Raw genomic sequence first — 19,688 nt, forward strand, 5'->3', positions numbered from 1 at the left:
ACCAAGAAGCAGAGCGCCTCTGTGGAACCGCCCGGCTTCCAACCGCACCGGCAACACCCGAGAGGGGCGATCGCGCAGCAGCCCCGGCCGCACTGGGAGGTGGCGCCGAGAGGCTAGGCTCGGGGCAAGCCTCTCCCGCGGCTCTCCCCGATTTCCCCGCAGCCCCTTGTCTTGACGCTTCAGCCCTGCGGCGGGGCCGCTGAGACCCTTTCGCAGCCCACAGCAACGCGTCCCCTGAGCGCCGCGACCGCGCACACAATCCGGCAGCGGCGGCACCGGCGCCTCCCCGCGCACGCGCCGCTGCCCGGCGCTGCCATCGCGGGGGTGGGCGGAGCTACTGCGGCAGCGGCGGCGCGGGGCAGCGGCTGCTTTGTCGGCGGCCCGCGGCGGCGGGCGGGGCTCAGGTCCGCGCCCCCGCCTCCCGCCCACCCTCCGCGGCGGCCGCCGCGGGGCGGGGCGGCCGGCCGGCCGGTGCTCAGGCGGCGGTGGTAGCAGCAGCGAGCATGTCCTCGAGCAGGGCCAAGAAAGTGAAGATGGCCACCAAGTCCTGTCCGGAGTGCGACCAGCAGGTGAGGTACCTGCCGGGTCCGCTTCCCCCGACGGCCGTCTTTGCCGGGGAAGGGGGATTAGTGGCCGCGGGATTGACACGGCGCCCCTGCGAGCGGGAGGAGTGCTGGATTCGCCGTCTTTCCCAAGGCAGGGCGCAGAACCCGCCCCGCCAGCCCGCAGTGGGGCTCGTTGGCTCTCACAGGCCGGCGGGGTGCCCTGGGATGGAGGGGCGCGCCGGCCACCCCAGCGAGCACAGGTGCTTCGGCCGCTGGGGCTCTGGTTCAGGCTCAGGGAAGGAGGTGGGCGCCAGCCCCCACCGGCGGGGCGCGGCTGCCGGTGAGGCCGGAGTCGTAGCGTAGCTCTGGTCTTCAGCGCCCTGAGCCGCCGTCGCTCTCCGGCAGCACCTTGGGGAGCAGCGACGCTGCCGCCGCCGCTCTGGCTCGCCCCGGTAGGGCTCGGGAGATGTGCGCGGTCCCACACGGACCTTTCGCCGGGCCAGGCGGAGTTCAGGGGCCGCTCACAGCCGCCTTTCCCCCTCCCGAGGCAGCGAGCTGGGTGCCTGTCCCGGCGGCCCCGCCGCTCCCCGCCTTCACACAAGCAGCCGTGCTTCCTGTTTTCTCTGTCGGTTGTGGTCGCTTTTCGATACCCTCCGCTGCAGATGATCTGTTTGCAATATCAGTGCAAGAAACTGTCGTCTGAGCCGTTTAGTTTTGAGGGAGGAGGAGGAAAAAATGAAACTGTCTCCGTGCTGCTGTGAAGCGGTGTTTATATGAAGTAAATGATTGTTGCCTTTGCAGTTTCTGCTTGGAATGTGGATTAAATATCGTGCTCCTCTCTCACAGTAGCGTAATGGCTACGTTATGCCGAAGGATTTCTGTGTGACATACAGAAAGGTTTATGTGCTAGTGTCGTTTAGTAACTATTTATTAAAAATATCATGAACTAGCAATTTATCCGATGCACTTTGCCCTTTGGATGACTAATGTGCCTAAGGCTAGTCGGGAGAGCGTTTCAGTTGTGTTGCTCTCTCATGGAGTAGTTTAGAAAAACCAAAATCGAGACCTCTGCAGTTTCTGTCGTGTAGTGCAAATGTATATGTGAACTGTCGTGTCTCGCTGCACTTCTGGTACATGTACAAAATGGAGTTTCTTAAAACATTAACAACACATGACTTTTCGCTGTTACAGTCTAACGAGCTTGTTTTTATTGACACTTTTTGTTGGTAAGGATGTTACTATTACAAACAAGCCAGTTTGTGACAGCAGGGAGTGCTCCTTTGCGGGAACAATAGCCCAGCACTGCAGAAGGCTGTTGTGAGGCTCAGGGCAGGGGGAGAGGCTGCTACATGTCATCATGAGAAACAAGTTCCTGTTATTTGATCCTGAAACTTGACTGATATACACTGTTTTAGCCATATTTAAAATAATCTCATGCAATTTCCCGTACTTAAATGATTTTAAAAAAAAAAAATCTCTATTACACGTTCCGACTTGTGTAATTTTTATAGTGTTTCTTGCTCAGCCTAGAACAGTTTGGAATCTTAATCAGTGTGGGTGCATCCTTTCATGTTTTAAGCAATAGATGAGCCACTGCAAAGCTCATGTTATGCACGTCACTGAAGTACTATTTCTGAGATAAAAAAAAAAGCCTGCCAAGTTCTGGTTATTCAGTTGGTGAAAGAAGAAATGAAAATGAGTGAGAAGCTGAATACGAGAGTGGTGGTGGGTTGGTTTTAGTTGTGTTTTTAATAATGTAGTGGATGTCAAACCACTACTAATAGGAAGAGCAACTAAGCAAACATAGGCTTTTTTAAGCTGATGCTGAAACTGTCACTTTATTCTGCGCTTTAAAACACAATATGCGTACATCAGCGTAGATTTCCGGATAGCAATTGTTCCGTGGCAAACATGGAATTAATGTGCATACATATCTTGACCTGGCACAAGTATTGCTCATCGTTTTCCTGTGCCAAATGTTTGCAAGAGGACAAGAAACTAAAACAGTACAAGTCAGCTGTCTGCAGAGACTGGGGAAGGTCTTGTGCGTCTTTTAAGTGGTTGTCCCCTGTACTAGCATTTCTTAAATTCTTCCCTAAACAAGGGCTTTGCATTTGTTTCTGATTTCTGTGCTCGAAGTGGCACGCATGGAAGTATTTATACAGCCACAAATATTGGAGCCTAGGATTCAGCAACAGTTTTTAGGTTTCTAATATTTTTCTGTTGTAACTTAGATGTTATGCAGTTGCCATGTAAACTTTTTAAAAATAAAAAAGAAGGCTTCTAATTATATTTTCACATCCCCGTTAAACTAGAGAGCCCAAGGTATTTGCAGCTGATCAGAAGAAATAATTATCCTTTCTTAATTTAGCTTCAGGTAAACTTTCTTGTATGAGAATCTCATTCTGTTTAGGAGAGTAGAATAATGTTTGTAGGACTATATTACTTTAATGATACAGGATGTTATCAGTGTAGGATTTCAAAGGATAACGGATATGTTTCAGTGATTAAGTCCCTTCCCACCTAATCCCCCCACCCCCTCCCAAATGACGCACACACCTACATGCCAAACCTGTAACACAAGAACAATATTGTTCTGTTAAACACAGCTAAGTTCATTGAAAAATATTATCTCTGCGCCAATCCCCTTGGGTGATTTTCCCAACTAGTTTTTTTAGGTTGAGCCTATAAATGTAGTTTTGGGAGAGACCCAGATGTGTAAAAATGAACTTAAGTGGAGCTCCTGTTTCACCTTAATACAGACAAACTATCTGCTAGATAGAGGTGTTGGTTTTGTTTTTTTTTTTACTACTCTAGCTAAATAAAAACTATATAAAAAGCCTAACTCCTGTACTTCGCCCTATGAACAGCTTATAGGTAAAATGCACTACAGAAAGCAAAATAATTTGTTTATTCTGAGTAGCAGTTAAGTTCCCGTTTTACAAACTCACGTAATAACTGTCAGTTTCTTTCATAGCCAGTAGAAGATTCGAATTTGTCTCTTATTCGTGTCAGGTAAAACAGAGCCACTAGTTACGGTTCTGTGCTGCTGCTTGTTTTGGTAGAGATTGGCAAACTTGTAGAGACCTGTCTTAGAGAACTACATTTGAGAAATTGCCTCCTGCTTTTTTTTCCCCATTGTCATGCTTCAACGTGACTCGACTTTACTGTGTGTTCTGTTAATCTCTTCCAGATCTCTGTTTAAACTTGCTTTGATTTGTGTTTTCAATTTTAAACCTAATCAAAGCAATATGGTGTATTCCTTACTGCTTAAAAAGGTCTGGAAAGCTCTTGGCTTTAAGTGAAGGTAATGAGGTTTGTGATTTATCAGTATCACTTTTTAATTGTTCAGAGTAAGATTTTTGGCATTTTACTTTTAAGTGTGGCATTTCTAAATTTTATCATCTTGTTTTATGTTGTCTTATGGTGGGGGAACACAGTGCTCTCGACTGCTTAGCTGATCAGGGGAAGCTCAATAGTCTCTCAGACTCTTCAGCTTGCAGTCAGCTTTGGAGTAGCTGTGGTAGGTTATTTGCATTTTGGATTAACTAGGTCCTTCTGTAGCCACTCAGCCTTGTCTACAATACTGTTGCAGAGTGTGGTACAAACGCATCTGTTTTGCTTCGGGCTCCATTGTGCTTCCTGTTTAAAGCTGCTTCTGCTCTCTAAAGGAGTTGCTTTCAAATGCTTCCGAAAGGGAATATATTCAGAATGTACTGACAGTTTTAACTCACACATTTTCTGTAATATTTTCTTTTTTACAAAGTAAATGAAGGAAGGAAAACTGGGAATGTCTGATTGATTTGGCTGGGGATATTTGAGAGGTCTGAAGAGAAATGGTATTTCTATTCTAATTCACCTTTGCTTTAGTGCTCTCTGCTTTCCCCCACCCTTTTCCTGACAGTGTGGGGAAAAGGGTTTGTTGTACAAAGCAGTCACAACAGCTGTACATTTCCATCTTCATTTCTTACAACTGCATGAAGAAGAGACTTGTGGAATGATTCACAGTAGAACCTGTTTTTGCTACATTTAAATACAGTTGTATAATAGTACAGGCCATTGTTTGCTGTACAGACTGAATTGTAAGAGGTATCTCTTGAGGACAAAATGTAAGTTACTAGTTTTTCTTCATCAGACAGGAATTTTGTCATAATTTGAAATGATCTGAAATATTTGTCTTTTGTTTCTCAGGTTCCTGTTGCATGTAAATCATGTCCCTGTGGCTACATATTTATTAGTCGAAAACTCTTGCATGCTAAACGTGCTGAGAGATCACCACCCATCACAGGTAATACAGAGATGAGAATGGGACAACAATTCTTTCCCTCCATTTCTTGGATGTGAAGGATAGCATAATTTACTTCTCTGTGTAAATCAACTGTTGCTAGGTCATTTTCCGTTGAGTCTGTGCATGGTAGACTTTGAATACATTACTTATTCTTGAATTTCAAGGGGGGAAAAAAAGCTGATGGTTTCAGTCTTATTGCGTAAGAAAGACATTGGGGTTTATTCTGTGTGTATTCTAGCTGTGCATATTGGTCGCTATGCAAAATAGCTCCTTTCAGAAAGCCTTCTGTTAATCCTGTTCTGAAGCTAAATGTCTGGAGCTGTCAAAATGATCAGATTTCAGAGTACACGCTGATTGAAGCTGGGTTTTCTGAATGTAAAAGTTAACCACATGTTTAATCTAAAACCAGGTGGGTCTTGTTTCTCTATGGTTGCATTAAATTTTAAAATGGTATTTTTTTTGTATCTAATTTGTATGTCTTTTGTTGTTGATGGGCACAGTAAGAAGATGGCTGAATGTGCGTTCTGACATGATTAACATTCTCCTTGTGTTCATTTTTGTCACTTCCTCCAGTCCTAGTAGAAATTAGTCAGAAAAAGCACCTGTCAGGGAAGATGTTTAAAAAGAGAAAAAATGTCTGCTTTAAAAAATTGTCTACCAGGCCTACAAAATGGAAGCTAAATGTTTGGTATTTTGTATCACTGTTTTGAAGGATCCTTTTAGTTTAGCAGCTGGTAGGAATTACATGACGTGATGCTAGGTAACTGAACCTTCAGGATGGAGGAAGTTAAGCAATGTCTGCGGTAGTTTGGAAGTGTTGGTCAATTTTCTTTCCCCCTCCTCAAGGTATTAATGATAAAGTAGTTACCAAACGAAGCTGAAGGCCATAATCTGGTAGAGCAGAGCTTTTATATTTTCAGCCTTGTATGTAGTCAATGCACCAGGAGATAAAGGACCCCATGCACGAGTATATATGCTGGGGCTCACCCTACTGGAAAGCAGCTTTCCAGGAAAGGACCTGGGGTCTTGGTAACAGCAGGATGGCCACGAGCCAGCAGTGGGCCTTTGCCAGCAAAGGCAGCCAATGGTGTTCTGGGCAAAGTATTGCCTGCAGGTCAGGGGAGGGGATCCTTCCCCCTAGTCGGTGCCAGTGAGGTCACACCTGGAGTGCTGTGTCCAGTGAAGGGCTGTGAAGATGATGAAGGGCCTAGAGCGTCTTTCCTTTGAAGAAAGTCTGAGAAAGCTGGGACTGTTCAGCCTGGAGAAGAGAGGGCTCAGAGGAATCTTATCAATGTATATAAATACCTGAAGGAGGGTGAAATGAAGATGGAGCCAGGGTCTTTCCATTGGTCCCCAGTGCCAGAGCAAGAGACAACAGGCACAGACTTGAAACACAGGCTGTTCCTCTGAATGTCACAAAACACTTTTACTTTGAGGGTGATCAGTAACTAGCACAGATTGCTCAGAGAGGTAGCAGAGTCTCCATCCTTGGAGATTCTCAAAAGCCATCTGGATGTGGTCACAGGCAACTGTCTCCTGGTGGCCCTGCTTGAGCAGAGAGGTTGGACAGGGTGGTCTCCAGAGGTCCCTTGCTACCTGAACCTTTTTGTGGTACTGTGCAATACAGCTTTTGTATTAACATTAGTGACAAGTTGCACTGCTGTTCAATTTGTTCCTTGTGTATGTACAAGACGAATGGGATCACTGCAGCAAAAGGAAACCAGTTCCCTAGGAAAATACAGTAGGAGACTGTGTACATCTATACTGTGCTCATAAGCTAGCTGCAACTTGTTTTAGAAAACTTAATTCCAGTATTTTCAATACTTACAGCTACTGCAGAAAAATGTGCCTCTAGCCTGTGTTGCTGTGGTGACTGTACTATTTTCAGTATCCAAGCTCATTAATCCATACTTACGTAAATAGTCTTTTTTTTTGACTCTAGTATGTAGGAAAACAACACACCTGTACAGCATTCAGTATGATCAGGCCTTGTCATAGGCTGGATTTGGTGGGACACGAATGCTGTATCATGTGGCATTTACTGACAGCAGCATTGACTCAACATTTTGATCTGTGTGAGCAGTGGGAATGATTTCATTGTTAGTGTCAAAAGCTGAAGTACTTTGCTGCTTGCCTGTGTAATAAGCCTCTTTGGGGGAGGAATGGGGCTAGTGGAAACAAATGCAATGGGCTGTCTTAATGGCTGTGATCTGTATGGGTTTTTTTCCCATTTTATTGTGGGAAACAGTGAATAGTATATGACATTTTCATATACTAGCAAATGACTCATGTTGCAAAATGCATTTGAAGTAATGAAAAGCTTGATCCTTGCAGTCAAGAAGTGTCATTCTGCATCTGACACATTTAATTTCTGCATGGCTATCATGCAGCTGCAATTGTTCTGTAAAAGAATAGACATCTAACTGCTTTTGCTAAGAGATTTAAAGAAAAAAGGGGATTGGATGGGGTAAGCATGAAGAGTAAATTAAAAATGAAGATGAAAACAACCCTAGGTCATACCATCTCTATTCATTTGCACAGAAAACAAGAGTGAGGCCAAAAGGAGACGGACAGAGAGAGTTAAGCGAGAGAAGATAAATTCTGCAGTAAATAAAGACTTAGAAAACCGAAAAAGATCCAGGTCTAACAGCCATTCAGATCATAGCAGACGAGGAAGAGGAAGACCTAAGAGTGCCTCAGCCAAAAAGCACGAGGAAGAAAGAGGTATGAGAACTGGAGAGATATGTTTAGTGGATTTTCTTTTTAAATGAGGACTTTTTTTAATCAATAAACCTTCATACCATTCTAACCATTTAAGTAACTAGACTAGTTTGGCCATTACCTATTTCTTAATACGGGAAGGGACTGTTTCACATCTGTAGAGACCACTGGTTTTATGTTTCAGTGTCTGGTTGGAACTAACTACTCAGAACGGAGTCTGTATTTTTAGCCACTGTATCAAGTTTCAACATGTAGGTTGAAAGCCATTGGACTGTAGTACTGAGTAGGTTTTTTGATTTGTTTCTGTTTCATTTTTTTGATGTACTGTTGCTCTGTATCACAAGGACAAACAATGTAATGATTTCTGTTGTCAGAATGTGATTAGGATGACTACATTGCTTAAAAAATTCCTTGAAAGTTTTTGAAGGGACAAAGCAAAATGGGCATCTTGAGTCACTACTATGACTTGAATTTTAGTTCTGTGTTTCTACAGAATAATACTCTAGAGGAAAGAATACCTCCTTGCTTATTAAGATTCCTTGGTGACCTGGTGTTTTTAATCTTTATACAGAAAGAGACTAGAGTAACTTTGGAGCCCTTCAAGTATGTGACTCACTTAGGATTCCTTTTTTCTTTGTTTTTTCTAAGAGCCTATTGACACTGCATTTTGCTATCTGTGGTTTTAGAGACACTAACTTTAGGCCTGAATAATGAATCCAAAACTTAGCATGAACTTTAAAAGGCTGGAAGGCAGATAGGAAGGGAAGAACAGGACTTCATGTAAATCTTCAGAAGATCTTGTTCTTAAAACTGCTGAAGCCTTCAAGCGTACCCTGTGGTATAACTCAGAAATACAATTGTTTTTTCCCCTGTCACCTTATTTGTAAACAAAAAAAGGGTGTTAATCCGTGTTGCACAGTGAGTTCCTTTACCTTCCAACTTTTTGAAACCAATATTGTTGTCTCTGATGTTTAATGTAAACCTGTTCTTTCTTAATATGTCTTTCCTATAAAAACAAAGTATAAATTGGGGTTTTTTTTGTTGTTTTAGTGCTTTGGCTGTTGGAAAGAGGAGATGGAATTTGATTTCTGTATGTTTTCTGGATGGCGATTGCTTTACTGTAATAGAAACACAGTAACAATATCTGATCTCTTCACTGTTGCATGTGACTTATTTATGTATGTAGCCTCACAGAATACAGAGCTTCCCTATTTGTTGTTGACCCAAGTCAGACTTTGTCTAGCACTTACAGAACATTCCTAGGCATTTTACTGCCAGTCTACTTTACACACAGCTTTCCTTTGAAAATTTCTGCTAGCTGCTTAGACTGCCCTATAAAAGTAAGTCCTGTCCCCTAAACAAGAGGAAAGCAATCTAAGCAATCAAAAGAAAAGATCCATTCTCTTAATGCAGTTTATAATCTCCAAAAAGAAAGAATTTGAAAGTATGAGGGATATTTAGAGAAGATATTTTCCTATCCAAAACTAGACTGAATGTTTTTAACCTCTTGCTGCATATCCTGAAGTGTGGCAATATACCAGTGCTCTGAGGAAGAAAACTAGAAGTACAGATACAGTGAGGTCTTCACGTAAGATTGAAGTGTGGTGTGTCATTTTCGTGGTGTTTGGTGGTATGTTTTCAAGTTGAATGGCCCTTGTGAAGATTGCCTTCATCTTGTCCTGTCTTACTGTCCCCTTTACTATGGCTACTATTTCTTCCTTGTCCTCTTCTGCAGAGCTGGTACAGAGCTTGGGTTAGCACCCCTTTGTAAATATCTTTGCTTCACACCGGTACAGCAGACCTTGTCCTAAGTCTACTTACTTCTGATTTCTTTCTAGTTATATCAGACTGTAATGTGTGTAGAACACTGTGGTGATTATTGGACAGGTTTAAACAAAACAAACCAGAAGTTGACGTATACGACTGTCAGAGCTATCACAATAAATTCAGTAGAGAACCCACCATTTTGTAAGTACTTACTATAAAACAAGTTCATATTGACTTCTCTTTTGTCAAATGACTTATAAAATTTGCCTAACTACTATGTGTGGAGTAATTAGTGGGAATTTTAGAAATAGTATCCCTTTACCAAACCTGCTGCTTGATTGTGTAAAAGTGTATTAAGCAACTTCATTGCGTATGCTTCAATTAAGGTGATTTTTATGTGACTCATTGCCAGTCCTTTTATCAGTCTGCATAGTGTGGAAAGTAGCATAGTGCAAGACACTTAGTGTTAGATGTTATCTTATTTCCTTGCCTATTGTACATTTCCAGGATATTTTGGGTGCACATTACTTGCTGCTACAGATTGTGCTGTTCTTCTTCCCCCCTAAAGACTTGAAGAGGTCACTGCTTGTGAAGCTGTTAAGCATTTGGCTTCTCTTAGGCTTCTGCAATGCCTAATGCATTTGTAGATAGAAAAACAGGAGGACAGGGAACAGCTGAATTATAATACCATGCAAGAGCAGATAATCTGTCCATTTGAAGACCACTCAGCTGTGAAAATTTTATTCCTACAGACACTCATGACATCTGTAGCTGTGCTGCTTTTCTTGTTATGTTCTTCTCATACATGGCACGCTTGTTGCCAGTTATGTTTGTGCCTTTCATTAGTCCTTTTGTATCATTCATGGCTGGCTCACATTAAGGCAAAGAGCTGCAGGATTTGAAAGCAATGAAGAAGAATAAGAGAAGCAAAAGGGATTTTAAAATAAGCTCTTTTTCCTGCAAATTTAATAAGAAGGGATGGAGGGGGAGGAAAGAGGAAGCTGACGTAGATTCAGGGGATATGGCAGAGTGCTGGGACCCAGAGAATACTCCTGTCACATGTTTCAGAGCCATGTGATGATCTTGAAAATTAGGAACTTCCTGTAGCATTGGCTTGTCAAAATTGTCAATTCCTTTGTCAGAAATGCTACAACGTATTTTGAAAATAGAAACATTTCCTAATAATTTGATTCTGATTTTGTTGTGGTGATGGTGGTATGTGTTTTGTTTTACTCTGTGGGACTGATACACAACTAGACCAGTTCCTAGGCTGCCTTGTTATCTGGGTAACAACCTTGGTTATGTTTATATAAAAAAAACCCCCTCCTATGTTGGTGGTGTTAGTTATTCTGAAAGAGAGTATCGTCAAGTGAGACTCAGTGGCTGGGAATCTAAAGCATATTTGATACTTAACAAGGGATGAATCTTCATAAAGAAATGTATATATTTCAGTATCCTGATAAACCTTAGGCTGTATTACATTTCTTGATCCAAGTTTTCCTTTTCTACTAATTTCTGATTGTGTTACTCATACATTTGTTTGCCCCATGTGCACATTTTAAGTAACTTAACTACCTTGGATAGTGATTCTCAGAACTTTGGATTTTGAGTCCACACAAGCTTTGAAGAGGAAGAGTCCATATCTGGTTTAAACATAATCATGGTTTTCAGGGCTGTGAGTCTAGAAGGTTGCGGGAGATCTGGGAATGTGAGACATGCTGCAGAAAGGCTGAATATTTTCACTTAGATAGCATCTTAGTTGCACAACAAAAGACTTAGTAGTTTTAATGTCTTACAAAGAGTATTGTGAATCTGTAAGAGTCTTTTGCTAATAATAGAGAAATGAGTCAAAACTACTTTCTGATAAGACTGAAGCGGAACGTTTTAATAGTGTCTGTAGAAACCACAGTGTCTTATGAGTAGCATATGAGAAAATGTCATGCAGGTGCAGACTCTTCTCTAGTTACTGATGAGAACTAGATTTGTCTTAAAGAATACATAAAGCTTGCAGACCTGTGTCAATCGCTGATACTGTTTGATATCAAGAGTTCAGTTGTTTGAAGCTGGAGTTTCTCAGAACATGCCAGTACTTCAGGAGGACAGAAGGGAAGGGAAACTTGGGATTTTTATTTTTTTCTAAGCCTATAATCTGTTAACAGTAACAGGGGAGGAAGGAGATGAATGGAAGTATTTTTAATTTTGCTGGGTACTGACGTATTCAGTAACTGGATTTATTTGCATCAGGAAGTATGAAAAAAGAGGAGGGGTTTAGATAGGAAAATATAAAAGGTTAATGTGGAATAACCAGTGTGTGTAGTGTCTGTGCTCAGAACCAACTCCCAGCATTGTTAATTTGTAAATGGTGGGAGGGAGGAAGTGGAGCAATCCAGACTGAGTGCACATAAAGAAACTGATTTGGCTTGAGCTACGTGTAGTTTCTACTTGCAGCAAAAACTCAGTGTCTTAGCTTTCATTTCAGACTCAATATACTAGAGAATATTGTCTTGTGTAGCCAGGGAACCAACAGAAATCACTTACATTTCAAATATAAAACATGCTTTGATTTGTCTGGCTTTGCTAAGCAATTTTCTTGTTTTCATATTAAAAACTGATGAATCTTTGTGTGTCCAGGCTCCTCATTAAGCATTTTTATCTGTAGGAAAAGGGGAGCTCATGTGTGATTTAAGTTGCTTAGAAGTCTTTAAGTTGAGGGGTTTGTTGCTGCGTGTCTTCTTATCAGTGTTAAGTCAGAACACAGCACTAAAAGGATTTTTCAGTTTCTGCCACTTAGTTGTTTAATGTAAGACTTCACAGAGAGGCAGTCTGTTGGAGCAATGTCCATAGCTGTAACACAGATGTGAAGCCAAACCTAAAAACATTATGAATGTGGGCCCATTGAAGGAATAACTGTATGGGTAGGTGGACATAGGAGATGCTGGGATCTTTTTTCCCATGTGATGCTTTCCATTATTTCCCAATGCTGCTTTGTCTTTCACTTACCCATTGCTGATTTGGGTATCTTTGTGGAGCAGCCAGCCAGAGTGTGCTGTAGGCAAAAAGAGAGTGCATGTGTGTGTGTGTGTCTCTGTTAGTGAGATGAAGAGGCCTGTCAGATGAGTGTTGTGTGGTCCATGCCACTGTGGACCTTAGAGGCTTTCCACAGCTAGGCACCAACCTTAAAGCTTTGTGTGTTCCTCTGTGTCTGCAGGCCTGGTCTTCTGCTGACAAAGCTGGTTTTTTGTTTTGTTTTCCTTAACGAGTTGTGTCAGCTACCTGTGACTAGTAAGCTGCGATATAAATAGTAATGATCTGGAGTAAGTGGTATTTATGAATCAAACTGTTCTGTGAGTTTTGTCATATGCTATAGTGTAACTTGATGTATTTGAGCACTGCAGTATGGAAACTTCTTGATGGCTTGCTGTCTGGTAGCATTGAAACAAGCCAGCATCAGCAGAGAGAACTAAACCGTTCACTTGCTTACTCTCAGCATTGTTCTATATCGGGGATAAGATCGAAAGTCTGCAGTATGGAAGGTGTTCATGGTGATGAATATAGAGTCTGACTTCTTCCATGTGTCTGTTTCTTGGTCTTGGACACTAATTAAACTCTGGGGTTTCTGTTACTTAGATGTGAAATAGGGGTCAAATGTCAGAATGAGGATATTGTAAAATAACTTTTGTTCAAGGATGGGAAGTGTTTATGTAAACAAAAAAACCCCCAAACCCAAAAACCTGGAGGAACACTCATTGGTGTCAGGAACCAGTCTGATGTTAAGGACTCGTTCTTTCACCATCATTGAAGAACAGAAATTCAGTCATGTGTTTGGATGACTAATTCTGTGGTTCTTCTGGCACCTTCATGTGCCTCCATTCCTTCCTCCTCTCTCGCAGTCCCTCCCTGCATAGGAGTTGATTGTCTAACTTTGCAATTACAGTACTCCATTCCACATAATTAACTTGCATTAACTTTGGTTAATGGAAAAAGCTTCTAATAGTGACTTTTTTTTTCTCTGCAGAGAAGCAAGAGAAGGAAGTTGACATGTACGCTAACCTTTCAGATGAAAAGGCCTTCGTATTTTCAGTGGCCTTGGCGGAAATAAACAGAAAAATTATCAATCAAAGACTTATTCTGTAACTTGTAAGCACAATCTGATGCATTTATATGCAGAATGGCTAGCATATTGCCAAGGTGTCGTGGACTCTCGCAAAGTGTGTTGTCTGCACCAGCAAGGACCATAGTTAAAATTCTGCTGCTGTTCTTGGAAGTCGAATTCTGTCTCTACAAGTCAGAAAGAAAGTGTTCACAAGATTGTTCTATGAAAAATCAGAATGCAGACGTGTTATGCCTTGAAGACAAGTGCTAGACAAATGCACAGAGAGACTGCACCCATTCCAGAGCACTTCTTTTAGATTTGCTGCCAGAAATGCAATATTTTAAGTATTTTCAGAAATAAATGATTTTCCTTTAAAATTATATATTTCAGATTTTTCAGCTATATTGCAGTTTATGTATGTACAGTTGACATAACTTTTTTTAATAAATTGATATTCCAATATTTTATTGAACTGGGAATTAAGTACGTGTGTGATACTTAAGGTGTGTTGGTTTTAATCCTCTAAGAAATGGTTTATTCATCCTAGGGATGACTTCAGATCTGCATTTGTAAAATTTCAGATAGGAAGAAAAGTAAACCAGGTTTTCATTTGGGGGATTTATTCTACTTGACAACATCACATTGCTTACAAATTTTTTTGTAGAAAATTACTCCCTTTTTTGTAGAAAATTACATAAAGTTGTTTTTTAAAAAAATCACATATACTTTTGGGGGTCAGACTCCTGAAGTGTGAGAGTGGAGCACTTGTTTTGTAACAGCTTTTTGCTGGGTGTCTGCTTTGTCTAGCCGGTAAGTACTTCTCCCATACTCTTTCTTGTCCCATCATTTACTGGACGGGGAGAGAAGCAGGCATCAGAGATGTAGATCTGCAGCTGGCATCCTCGTAGGGTACTGCCAAAAGAGGAGGCTGTGCTTGTTCCTCTTACTCTGTGTCTTTGTTTATTTGTCTTTTACAAGGTGTAATTCTTAGCAGTATTGTCATTGGACTGCTATTTGGTAAATACCAAAGCAAAAATCTATGTGAATATGCAAAAATGAGCTGTTTTGTTAGAACCTGCTTTAGCAGGGGGTTGGACCAGATAGTCTCTAGAGGTCCCTTCCAAGCCTTTCCATTGTGTGAATCTGTGAAATGGGTTTGTGGAAGATATTCAACAAAGTAGTCTTTGTTAGAGCGGTATAGTGCAATTTGAGACAAAATTCTTACTTCAGTAAATATATGGGGGATCTGTCTTAGCAAGGTAAAAAAGAAAAAAGCTCAAGCCCTGTAAAATCCTGAGGGAGGAGATGTAGGAGGTAATTGCATGCATAAAATCTGACACACTGGCTTTTTGTCACCTTTCATTCACAGCTTTCTAAGAAGGGAATGCAACTAGTATTCAATATTGCTCATGCTTTTCAGTATCACAGTACTTTAATAGTGAGAACCACCTAATAAGGTTCTGCAACAAAAGTGATCACTTGAGTAGAAGCAAAGACTTTTATTAGTAAAGCTAGGCTATCAAATACTGACTGCTTATTAGTTACTTGTTGAAGGAAGAAGCTAGGATGGTTTTGAGTTAAGCCATGAGAGGACTGATCAGATGCAAGCTTTGTAAGCAGGAAACATGCAAAGTGTTTTTAATTCTTAACTCGTAAGGAGTAATTGGGAGTTTTTAACACTGGATGAGAAGAATGGGTGTGGAAATGCACTTAAACCACTAATACACATTTGTCTTTATTCCAGTAAGTGAGGAATTGTGAATACAAGACCTACTTCCCTACATCATGTAGACTTCTGCTTTCCAGACTGTAGCCTGTCAAAGATACCAGTAGTAAGGACAGATGAGTAACTCTTAAGGACAGAGGATATATTTACATGGTAAGTTATTAAAGACTCATGAGGTTTGTGTTGCTTCTGTTGTTAGGGTGAGATTTGCTGTGTTAAGAAGGGATAAAGGGAACTGCTAAGGCAGTCTGTTTGGTGCTCTAACCTGCATTCCTCCAGGTACCTATTTCTTTCTGCTCCTGTACATGGAATTAAAGTTGTCCTCAGAAGACTGATGTGAATGTTCTTAGATTTAATTTAACTTATTTAACTTAATGGAATTTATCTTTGTTGCCTGCTCTGATAAGTACTTAAAAATACATTCATACCTCTCAAAAGCATTTTCTCCTTCATTGGTGGAGACTCTTGAAACAGTAGTTGAGTTCTACTTTTGTACTTCTCTTTGTCTTCCCCAGGTCTCTGCTGTCAACTCCTTCCCAGTTGTCATGCTGTTTTCCTTCGCCTGCTGGTTTCCAGTCTCTTTGAAAAAGCTCTGATAAAAGCAGATGGCCTTCAAGATACCCTAGGGAGGGAGTGATTCTTTGCCAGTGGATCTTGCAAAGCAAATTCCCTACTCCCTTTCCTCACTGACGAGAAACAAGCCATTCTTTCCTATATAGACAGGACACTTCAGCATCTTCCAAACTGTGGCTGTAGTATGCTAAGACATCGATTCTTGAAACGCATTCAGTGACAGAGCTGGAGAGTGTCTGCATTGTAGGAAGTGGGCATCAACGTGATGGCGTCTCAGGAGCTCTTTCATTGTGTGTTAGAGGTGATGAATGGGTGAAACACTTGTGGCAAATCGTCGTAGATGATGATTTCAAAATGTATTTGCTTTTGGTCTATGAAATAAAGCCAATGATGGCTAAATGATGAGAGAGTAAAATTCTATGTACTGCAGCTCTGACTTGCTTGGAAACGGAATCGTTTACAAGAAGCAAGAATAAATATGGTAATACTTTAGGAACTTGTTTATGCAAATGTTTTTGGTGACTCTCTGCTTCCAGTATAAGGTTTTAGGTCCCGCCTTTCAATGTGTGTGGCTCTGTCTAACTTAATTTGTTTCACTGTGTTTTGTACCGTGAGACCTCACACATAGAAAAAGTCTCCTGTCAGAAAAAGTGAATTGGGCTGCAGGTTTTTTAACTAGCTTGAAAGAAGATCAAATATGTCATCACCACAAAAATATCACTTCAACTCTATACTGACAGTACAACTGACCTGAGTAGATAAACTTTGTGTTTTGAACTGAATAGTTTAGGATTGTACTGGAGCACTTCTGTTAATAAACCACCGTCTAGCAAGTTGCTCTTGCTGCCTTTTCTTTCCCCCCCACTTTTTTTTCTGACAAACTACGGTTGCAGTGTTTGTAGCTCTTTGTAATAGCGTCTCAGACCGTCAAGCAGATTCACAGTTCAAATTCTAACTCGACATATCTGTGCATTTACTCTTTTCTGCTACTAGATGGCAGTCTTACTCTAAAGACAGTTACTATCCCGTTGAGGCGTTGTTAAGAGTTTCTACGAAGAGCATTGGTTTTCAGTGAAAATGCACTGCACGATTGTTTATTTTGTTGGGGTTTTTTGTTTGTTTTGTTGTATTTCTTGGTTTTTAGAATGTCACTCATTAATATCTAACATGGGAACTTAAAATGCTGCTAATAGATTTTACTGCCTATCTGTGCTGGAAGTAGATGGCTTCATCATTTGTGTAGGATGTTAGCTCTTGGGCTGTGAAAATTCAGTTAACAAGGAAACTTCTTCACCTCCTGTGAAAGTCCTATATATATATATATATATGTTTCCTTTGATCAAATTTTACAAACATCTCTGATTTTCTTGTTAGTTTCACTCTAGTACTGTTATGCTTGACGGGGAAAAAATGTTTAAGGTGGGCCAAGGTATTGTAGAGTACTTTGCAGATGATCAGCTTGTGGTTGGGCAGCAGGATTTACAGAGGGGGAGATTATCATTGAAATGGTTTCTTAAAATGTTTGGTTCTGAAGAGGTCTGGATTAGTTTTCAATTTTAACTAACTGCTTTTTGATTATTTTTTTTTAAATTCTATTTTCTTTCTGTTGAGATGAAGATGATCCATTTTGCTGCTTCATGATTGATCAGACACTGCAGAAATACCCTGCAGGATTTTAATAGGTATTGTGAATTCACAGAGCTAAAAGTGTCTGTAAATCAATGTATTAGAGCATTTGGGGGTCTTTTTTCTGTCCTTGCTTATAGCCATTAACAGTTGATTGTGATGTGCCATCTAAGTAAAAAACAAGGAGTTTATTAGGCAGAAGCTGGTGGAAGTGAATATCCGTGTGGTTTTTTTGTTTTGTTTTGTTTTTTCTCCAGAGGAAAACCAAAATGAACTTTGACTGAGGTTGATTCATTTCAGGCTCAAAACACAGTTCTCGTGAATCACTTGGTGTCACCATGCAGCATATGCCCCAGGAAAACATCAGGTGTCCCTTGCTCACCTTCATCCCTTCCCCCACAAGCTGCTTTTCTTGGCACTTCTTAGCTTTGTATATAGAACCTGATTTTTGGTTTCCTATTATGTGTTATTTCTCTGTCATAACTGAGTCTTTAGTTTTGTTGTAAGGGTTAAGAAATAAAATACTATTTTTAATCCTGGACAGTGCTGAAGACCACAAAATGCTGTTAAGAACAGTGAATGTTCCAGATACTAGGAGAACAAACATGAATAGTCTGGCATTTTTTCAAGTCTCAATGGGTTTTGTTTTGTCTTGGAATAAACAGCTTGTGAATATTTCATTGAAAATATCTTGCTAATAAAGAAAAATGTTCAGATTGAGATCAGAGTTGCTTTATTTGGAGAAGCTATGAAAGTAGAATGTGTGTGTTTGTGTGTGTGCATGCACATGTGAGCTTTTGTAATGATGAGATGCATGGATGGAGTCGGCCATGTACACCGTCTGGGCCTCAGATCCTGATCCTCAGCAACAGTGGTGTTTTGTCTAAGGTCACTGAAGTAGCTGGAGCAAGAGATTAAACCAGGAGCTCTGATTTTTTCAATAAAATGTGTAAATGATGCCAAATCTTAACACTGATTTTACTGGCACTGTATGGTAGTCTGTAATATATTGGAAAGTAATGTTTGTTGATAGAGTTAACATCTTTTAATGAATTCTTATCTATTAAAAGACATTTAAATAAAGGGATACAGTTTATTAACAGCATAGTTAATGAATTAGATCTAGTGTTGTCATAACATGCATAAGGGGTGCACTAGGTATTAAACTTCTCTCATGAAACCATACAGTGTGTACTGAAGACAGCACAGGTTTTGTCTCAAACCAAAGACAAAAGTCAGAGAAAAGGAATGAATGTAATAAACTCTTGAAAAGAATAGCTGTTTATTTTGTATGAGACAGTCAGCTGGAGGACTGCATTAAAACTAGGAAGTGTTCGTGTGTAACCTAAATGAATAAACTTGGAAATGCCAGACCTGTTTGTAAATATTCCCTAAGGAAACACTGTTACTGCAGAGTGAGGGTTAAAATATAATTTTACTTTAGCTTTCTGAAACAGAGAAGGATAATGATTGCTTCCTATCAAAAGTAACACAACTCTGTTCTTTAAGACAGAACAATTTAGGTAAATACTAATAGCTACATTCTGAAGAATGGCCTGCCTGTCCTGATAGGTGAAAAAGTGTCCTGCTGTGGGTAGGATTACTCATGAGTCTAGTCACTTCTCATTGTATTTTCCTTTCAATGTTGCTCATGCCTGTTTTAAAAAGACTGAAAGTCTGATCCAAACTATTTTATCTTGCATTTCTTGGCACTGACCAGATTAAGAACTTGGCAACTTGGATGCTGTTGCTTACAACATCCACAGTGCTATCTACTGGCACAGAGTTACTTAGCAACAGTGAAGCTCACGTTTATGTGTAGTTTGTGTATGCATCTAAATGTAGTGCTGTAAAAAAAAAAAAAAAAAGGTTAAAGAAGTACAGAGTTTGGAAGGAGAAACATACTGTTCACCAATTTGGATTTTGAGACTGATGGCAGTAGTACATAGGAAAGTAAATCTCAAAATGTTTTGTCTTTTAAAATCTTTACTAGGTTGTTAATGTGTTACAAGAACTTGGAAACAAAATGAATACAACCCTACTCCTACCAGTAAAGCCAAAAATACAGCAAATGGAAAAGAGCAGGGGATGCATTCTAATTTGAATGCCTATGTTACAAATGCATTCCTGAGAAACAAGAAGATTAATTATTTGAATGTGGGAAATCTGAGACAGTCACAAAAATGAAATATAGACACTGTGTGAGACTAACAAGTGGGTTGAGATTATATTGGATTGATTTCTGAGATTATTTGCTGCTTGTCAATTTACTACTGCTGCCTTGCTGATCAAGCTATGACATCTTAAGGGGTTTTGTCAGCTTGCACTGTCTATGGCTGCAGTAATACT

At 40.5% G+C, this 19,688-nt stretch overlaps 1 protein-coding gene across 5 annotated transcripts; it reads left to right on the forward strand.

Moving 5' to 3' along the window:
• The first annotated feature begins 446 nt into the window (after positions 1-446).
• Positions 447-18,059, forward strand: C14H16orf87 (chromosome 14 C16orf87 homolog). Of its 5 annotated transcripts, none has more exons than XM_062007311.1 (6): positions 447-569; positions 4,737-4,833; positions 7,375-7,557; positions 13,337-14,224; positions 15,159-15,293; positions 15,656-18,059. In XM_062007311.1, exons 1-4 carry the CDS (start codon positions 504-506, stop codon positions 13,453-13,455), a joined length of 465 nt encoding a protein of 154 aa, XP_061863295.1. In that variant the 5' UTR covers positions 447-503; the 3' UTR covers positions 13,456-14,224; positions 15,159-15,293; positions 15,656-18,059. The 5 variants fall into 5 exon arrangements, with proteins under 5 accessions (XP_061863295.1, XP_061863296.1, XP_061863297.1 ...); XM_062007312.1 differs by having other exon boundaries at positions 13,337-13,458; XM_062007313.1 differs by having other exon boundaries at positions 13,337-13,458; positions 15,163-15,293.
• The last annotated feature ends 1,629 nt before the right edge of the window (positions 18,060-19,688 follow it).

Source organism: Colius striatus, chromosome 14 (assembly GCF_028858725.1).
Source record: "Colius striatus isolate bColStr4 chromosome 14, bColStr4.1.hap1, whole genome shotgun sequence".
Lineage (NCBI taxonomy): Eukaryota > Metazoa > Chordata > Aves > Coliiformes > Coliidae > Colius > Colius striatus.

Bases quoted from the DNA above. Each gene is read 5' to 3' on its own strand.
- C14H16orf87 (XM_062007311.1), top strand. From the start codon at position 504: ATGTCCTCGAGCAGGGCCAAGAAAGTGAAGATGGCCACCAAGTCCTGT. The intron at 570-4,736 runs GTGAGGTACCTG...TTTGTTTCTCAG, and splicing joins GTCCGGAGTGCGACCAGCAG to GTTCCTGTTGCATGTAAATC. The intron at 4,834-7,374 runs GTAATACAGAGA...TCATTTGCACAG, and splicing joins GAGATCACCACCCATCACAG to AAAACAAGAGTGAGGCCAAA.